Source organism: Pollachius pollachius (assembly GCF_949987615.1).
Source record: "Pollachius pollachius genome assembly, contig: scaffold_288, whole genome shotgun sequence".
NCBI classification, from domain to species: Eukaryota; Metazoa; Chordata; class Actinopteri; order Gadiformes; family Gadidae; genus Pollachius; species Pollachius pollachius.
Genome location: NW_027641610.1, coordinates 10,001 through 17,790, shown reverse-complemented (window position 1 = coordinate 17,790; position 7,790 = coordinate 10,001). Strand labels below are relative to the sequence as shown.

Here is a 7,790-nt window from a genome sequence, read left to right as displayed (position 1 = left end):
AAGTAAGTTCAAAAATCAATGGAAACGTATTCACAACCACTAAGGTTCCCAGGTGTGCTGGAAAGTGTTTTGGAAAGACAACACCCACACACACACAAACACACACACACAGCTTTGTTGCATATAAACCATGGTGAAAATGTGGATTTGGTTGTCAAACTAAACTAACTCATACTTTCAGTTATAAAATAAAGATTGGAAATCCAGTCGTGATACTTTAAATGCAATGTTGGGGCAACAGGTGGGGCGTAAATAGATAATAGTGGCGATTTGATGACCTTTCAGAGAAACACACACACACACACACACACAGACACACTAGACTAGCCTACTTACGTATCACAATATAGCACTTGCATATTTTTTTGTGAGGATAAATGCAGACAAGGCACAGTGGTTGCACACATTAATACACTTACAAACACACCGTGCGCATATATTTCCCCAGTGGCCTGAATCTTCACTAGAACAGGCAATGTTCTCCCTGCAACAGAGGCAGCGCCATCTTTGCTCGAGGTCTATAATTGGTTTCTCTCCAGATGGGGACAGAACTTACATCCTCATCATTTACCATAAGAGGCTCCATGTGATCCGGGCAGATTACACCAAGTGTTACAACTTGGGCAGCAGCAAATGGAGCCATCACTATCATGTCAAAATAATAGATAAACTAACGTTCATACTCTGATGCTAAACCATACACTCTGCACTACAAACTGCGATGCAGAATGGAGGAATCGGTTTGGTCGACAACGTGACATGATAAGGTCAACAGTTGGTAACACTACAGTATAAGTGTACATTATTTAACCATAAATTAACGTCAGTTAATGCAGTATAAGCATTAAATGGTAGCATTAGCATAGGGGTTGGGCTATCAAATATGTTATGAGTAATTACCTTAAGTAACACCATTACCTTAGTTGACATGAACACCATTAGTAAATGATTACTAGACCAATAGTTAACTATTAACTAACGTAAATGAATGGTCATTTATGTACCCTTATTGTACTAAGTGTCACTCAACATGGTTTTTACTGTGTGTTCAACCTCTCTGCACCCCCCCGCCTCGCTGTGCAAATCTTATCAGAGCATGACTAGGTGTCATTGCAGGTAAAAATTTCACAGGCCATCTGACAACACTTCCTTAAACAAAGGATTTAAAACACTTTTACAGTCACCATTAGCGCTCAGCTCTACACCTCGTTGACTTTTATCCCAATTTTGAACTTGTAGGCACACTGATACTCATATTATAGTCAGCAAAATGCTTAAAGATTAACCCTTAGGGCTGATAGACAGGTCAGGGTGCAGCCATTGTTTGAAATGAGTGCTGTTGTGGATTTCTCCACAGCGCATGCACTATTGTCCCCGTGGTTTTGATTATACCCCATGGGCACTGTACTTTGGTCTTTCTATCTAGTAATTAGATAACCACTTGAATGGGCATTAACAATCAACTAGAAACATATTTTTCAAATCTGTTTGTGGTAGGTTATGTCTGTGAAGCAAAAATGATAAATGCATGTGAACGGGTTATGCTCAAATTAAGAGTTTGGGAATGAGGTTGATGTTTATGAATGCGGATTGTGGAATATCTTGCGGTGGGATTTTGTTTGTGTTTTTCTTTGACAAACACTGAAATTGAGCTTCGGTTTTCATAAAATAGTTTTATTTGTGAATTTACACTGATTAGCAGTACACCTAAAAGCAACTCCATTAGAATACCGTTAATTTTCACAGGTCTTGAAATAACTTGGCTCATTCGGTACGCCAAAGCCAAACTCATTAATCCTCTCAAAATGAAAAAAAAAAAAGTGGATGGGAGGCATGAATAAAACAAGGTGCAAATGGTCGGAAAGCAGAAACAAATAAAAACAATGTCATTCAGATTCAGTTCATCAGGGTCAAAAATTTAGATGTTAAAAAGTCGTAAGAAGCTCAAATAAAGAAAGCCGAACTGCATTACAAAACAGAAGATGACAATTTTTCCAAAAGGATAAATGAAATAAAAGGACAGTTTGAAAGATTTAAACATTTGTGCCTAAATGTGCCACTAACCACCGCATCGCTAAACTCCCAAAATCACTTCCCTTTAACCGTCATCTCCTTCCTTTAGGTGTACTGAGATCAGCCCTTCCAGTTGTAGGTTTTAGAGGTACACACACACACCTCGCAATAATCCAACAGGATTCACATCGCTAGCTGGGACGTTTGGATCGGTTGGAGAGGGAACATGTGGTACACTTTGGCTTTGGGGGATAAACTGGGTCACAATGCAATTGCTTTAAGGTATGTGGGGTATTTTGTTCTCTTTTTCGTCGTGTTAGGATATTGATGACAACATAGTGTGCCCTAGATCCCTCGCTCACTTCCAGTTTAAAAGAGGAGAACTCAGCAAAATACAGAAATGCACACGGCCATGAGTGTATCTGCTGCGTGTTCATGTTTGGGGGGAGAGGGGGGAAAGGAGGGAGGAAAGGAAACTTCATACTTGTCGCTGATCAAGCAGACCATAATAGCCCGCCTTGTTTCATGGTTAAAACGTCTGAGGGAGAAAACGATGACAATATGGCTTTAGAAGCGACACAAGCATACCAAATGCCTGGGGAAGACCGTGATGCGAAGGACGTGATGAGAGGGCGTCTAAAGGCCCGCTTTCGGTTTCCGTTATCACTGAACCGTTCGTATCCCCTGTTTGGAAGGGCAGTAATAACCCGTGTGTGACTTTGAGTTCCTGTTTTCTCTCTCTCTCCCCCTCGATTAAACACACCTTCCTTCTCGAGTCGTTCGAATACCCAACGCCTCACTCGTCTGTCTTTTGCACAAGCCTCGACAAGACTCTAGACCCTACTCTTAGTAAAACCCACTACTATGTGTTAAATATTACAAAAAGTGCAGCACAATAAAATATATAGGTACAAAACTATAGCCAACATATCCAGTTTTCATATAGTTGTGTTATATAGCAGTTTTTTTTAGTAATATGAAGACTCGTATAATTTGAGAAACCAGGCAACACTACAGAATGTATTAAGTAAATAAAAAAACGACTTCTTGCACAAAAGAAAACATGCTTAATATTTGTATTCTCTGTAAAAGTATAGAAATGAGTAGAAAATAGAGATGACCAACTCAGGAGTTCCACGTTCAATTTTAGAAAGTCAAAGCAAAACAAACCGAGATGCAAGTTTCCAGAGATGACGTTTGCGTTCTCGCCCGGCTAAAAAGTATGACATGAACAAGTGAGGCTTCACTAAAACGTGATTGTGTGTTTGTTTTTTCCTTACTCTGTTTTTTAGTTTGGCAAAAAAAGCAAGTAACAAAAGAATACATTGAATGCTACATAGAAGTAAGGTGGTAAGTCTCTCTTCCAAGGGTCAGAACCTCCACTCACAGAAACATTTCTGTCTTTTTTTGTATCGTTTTCTGGCAAGGAAAGGAGCGAGCATTCCTGGCCTAGCTAAGAATAAGAAGAACAGAAGCACGACAACTGAAACTGCAGCATTGGATTTAGTCCACAATGAGCCGAGGGCTTCTGCCAGTGCCTTCTGGACTGCAATTAGACAGCGATGAGGCTCTTTGAAGAGAGCGAGGGGAAAGAGTGAGAGAAGTGGGTTGAAAGATAATAAAAAAAAGAGCTTGCTAGAGATAAGAACACGCAACGCAAACTCCGCCAGAGCTGAACTGCCAACAAAACAAAAACCTTAACAGAAAAAACACATTTCTCTTTCCAGTGTGAGGGTCATTTCCGTGCGCCTCGTTCCAGTTTACCTACACACACGCGACTGCATAAGCGGAGCCCAAACGTCGGCCTCGACTCGGGGTTGTCATGGCGCCAGAGACACACAGGGCTGTTTTGAATGCCATCCCTAGCCAAGGGGGAAGTGCAGCACAGGGCGAGCCAGTAATTCAGGATCGGCGCGGAGGGCCCCGGTATCAGCTGACACTACTCTGCACCGGCATCCAGTGTGCAGCGGACCAAAGCCATCTCACCGTCGCCAGGTTGTACCCGACCCCTTCCGGCACAACTCTGCACGTCAACGCAGGGTTTTCTATTATTTTTTGGTATTCATCCAATTGTATATATCTTCCTCGGCCTACCATATAGCACGGACATGTTCTGTTAGAAAATAAAAAAAGATAATCTATTAAAATCCGGAACAAAAAATGGACGAAAGGAAAACAAAAAAAAACGATATCGACAGTGAAAACAAACATGAACAAAACCATACGGAAACAAACCCAAACGAACAGATAGGGAGAACCCCTTCGCCGCCGCCACTGCTGCCAAACCCTGCCTCTTCCTCTGTGGCGAGGGGGCGGGGCCTCAGCGGGCCCCGCCCCTTGCGGCGGGACAGGGAGGAGCGGGCGCGGCCTCCTCAGGCCTCCAGCTTGTCCTTCTTCTTGTTCTTCTTCAGGAAGGACGGCGTGCGGAACTTCTTCTTCTTCTTGCCGTTGGGCGACTTGGAGGGCGAGCTCTCCGGGGAGAGCCCCAGCTCCTCGATCTTGTCGCCGGGCCGCAGCGTCAGCGTCACGCTCTCCACGCTGGTGGTCAGCTGACTGACGCGCCGGGACAGCTCCTCGTCCGCGCCCCCGCCGCCGCCGCCGCCGCCGCCGCCGCCGCCGCCGCTCCGCCCGTTGCCGTTGAGCAGGCCGCTGTCGTTGTGCTCTGGGGGGGGCGGAGGGGGAGAGGAGGAGATGGTTAGAGGTGTCAGACAGCACTGCTCTTTGCAGTACTTGTTGTATGTTGTACGTCCTGGCACTCAATGTACGTACTTATTGTATGTCGTATTCAGTTATAGTACTTAGTTGTGTAGCATCTTATCCTAGCTATCTATGTTGAGCACGGGGAATGGGTTAACCTAAGCGATTGTTGTGGTTCCATGAACATCCTTACTGTACCTTTCTTATGACAAAGGTGCTTATTAAGTCGCTTTGGATAAAAGCGTCTGCTAAATGCCCTAAATGTAAATGTAAATACTCTGAGGTTCTTCATCCGGTGAAATGCAGTGAATTCAGATACTCTTGTTAAGGGGGTGGGGGTAGGGGTCAAGCATCGTACACATGGGAATTGAACCCAGTAGGTTTTGTCCTTCTTTATGTCTTCTCCTAACCACGACTATCCTATGGTTAATTTGTTCTTTTCGATGGTCGTTACAATGCTGACCAACAGAATATCAGAAACTGATCGATGGACCCATGGATTGGTTGGTTAGCTAATTGAAACGATGAATGTGTAAAACACCACAACTCCCTGGGCGCCGCTAGTTAGTTGGAGGGTTAATCAGTGGCGCTGATCCAACAAGCAAATCTGAAAGTCACTTTGTAATTAATTTTGAAACCCCTGCCGTTTGGCAAAATTTTTTAACTCCCTTAAAAACAGTAGATTAAAGAGTTCAAAATCATAATAACTCGTTCATCATAACTCGGTGCCAAATGCTGCAGGTTTTTACAAAGAACGGAGGCAGAATTGTAGCGACTAGCATACGGTGGGAACACCGTATGCTAGTCATCTTGGTGGCGTCCAGAGAGCCCGGTAGGAAGTCCACTCTCTGCTGGCAGCGCTGAGCTTCCCCCACAATGCCTTGCTTTACATGTGGTGCCTCTAGTACAGGACTCCAATACAGATAATAAGGGTGAAATAAGGATGTTTGTTGATCATATAAAGATTACTAATAATAATAATAATTAAATGTAAACTGAACTTTATACTTAACACCCATAGCTCAGAATAATCTCCCACAATCCCTTGCTCTAAATGTGGTGCCTCTAGCACAGGACTCCAACTCAGATATTAACGGTGAAATAAGGATGCTTGCTGGTCATATAAATATTACTACTACTACTAATAATAATAATATGTAAACTGAACTGTATACTGAACACCCCTTGCTCAGGATAACCTGCAGTAAACTACACTATCCTGTTTAAGGACAGTGAGTCTCAGGACAAGGGAGGGTCTCTGAACCCTGTTGACCCTGCTCACACACTGTCCTCCAGTCACCCCCCCCCCAGGGGAAGAAACTAGGTCATGTGAGCACGACCGCAATGCACTCACTTCCCCTCTCATCTTTGTATGACGGGCGCCCTTCTCTGTTGACGTAAGCATGTTGCGGCGGTAGAACAACACAGAGAAGAGGCCCCGAGCATCCTGTTACTGCGTGGCACAGCTCCCCTAACCAGGAATGCTGAGGGGTCTTCTGGAGCACAATGCCCCGACGCCGAGGTCAAACCAAGATTGGGGGGGGGGGGGAGGGAGGGATTCGCAACAAACAATCGCCCTGGTTTTTTGGTGCAAAGTTGGAGTACTGAGATGAGTCCCTCGAACCAGCGTATCAGAGTAAAGGACAGCTCCCCTGACCCTCTGACCCCCTGCAGTGTCTAAAGGCTTAGTTATGCTTCCACGTCGACGCAACGCAACGACCACCCAGACGCTTCGACGCAGTCTCAAACCTGTTTTGGTTCCGCGTCGGGTTTACGGTTCTGCGTCGGGATGCAAAGGAGGGTCCGCAAGGACGTTATGGGGCCGTAAACCCCCTTGCGTTGTGTCGACGTGAAACCATAACTAAGCCTTTATCTCTGCAGTGTTTCTCTTTATAGACGCCTCGCTGTGATGCGTGCTGGGACTCAGACTCTAAGAGAAAAACACGCCGTGGGTCGGTCGATACAAGCAGAAATGTCGTGCAGAGCGGCTCAAAGGGAAACACACTGGCCTCCTTCCCTCCCTCCGCTGCCTTCCGTTACCATCCTCAAATGTCAGCCGCACAATGAATGGCCCACAGTGGAAAACAGAGAGCCCAGTTGGGCCCGAGCCGGCCGGGTCTTAGTAGCGTAACATCAGTCGTGACATCGCACTGAAGCGCGCTCGCGGCAATTCAATCCCCTCCCCGGCCCGCTCGCTCATACACTCACATACACACCGCGTGTTTTCTAGAAAGCACACACACACACATGCGCACGTGCACTCGCACACAGAGGAGCGAGGACATGGCGGGGGGGGAGCTCTTCTCGTTCTGGGATACCTTGCTTGGCCGGCGTGCCTTGCGGCGTCTGGTTGAGAGACACCGAGAGAGACTGAGAGAGGGTGGAACCGTCGTCGGATGTTAGCTCGTGCTCGCCATCTGCAGGGAGGTACGGTTGGGGGGGGGGGGGGGGGCGTGTGTGTGTGTGTGTGGGTAGGAAGGTGCGTGTGTGTGTGTGTGAGGGGCGGGGGGCAGGGTGTTGATGTGTATGTGGGCGGGTGAATCAGAATGTGGTACAAGAGTTTGGATCAGTGTGGATTTTCACATTGTGTGTGAATGTGTTTGCGGGTGGGGTGGGTGGTATGGTGGCAGAGAGCGGGGGTGGAGGTGAAGTGTTGGTGTGTGTGTGTGTGTGTGTGTGTTGGATGGTGCATGTGTGGCGAGGGTGGGGCAGGGCGGGGGAGGGAGGGAGGAAGGGAGGGTTAACAGATTAGTGGTAGCACACAAATGTTAGGAACATGCCATCATGCACGGCTGCATTCACAGAAGACCAAAAAGATCTGTTAGGCTTTATGTGCGTTGTGTTTTGTGTTTCGTGTGTGTTGGTGGCAGGCCGGTGTGCGACCGGGCCTCCTCAGATCTCCCGGGGACCAGGCATGCAAAACATGCACAGACGTCTTGGCTCCTCTCCGGGTCAGATGGTTGGGGGATCGGGCGTGGCTCCCAGGCTGTGATCAGGGGTGTCACAGGGGGCGACGGTCCCTTCAGCGAACAGCGAGACGCGGATATGTAGTCCCTGCCTCATCGTCCACCAAATGCATG

General features: G+C 46.7%; 1 protein-coding gene across 1 annotated transcript in view; it reads right to left on the bottom strand.

The window, feature by feature from the left end:
- Positions 1-1,653: 1,653 nt before the first annotated feature.
- The window catches only part of LOC307091533 (gamma-adducin-like), a 15,334-nt gene continuing 9,197 nt past the window's right edge, over positions 1,654-7,790 (bottom strand). Inside the window, exons 8-9 of the mRNA XM_079759170.1 lie at positions 7,029-7,127; positions 1,654-4,675 (exon numbers count right to left, since the gene is read on the bottom strand). Of these exons, the coding sequence (XP_079615296.1) occupies positions 4,386-4,675; positions 7,029-7,127 (389 nt within the window). The 3' untranslated portion in view covers positions 1,654-4,385. The remainder of the gene's footprint in view (positions 4,676-7,028; positions 7,128-7,790) is intronic.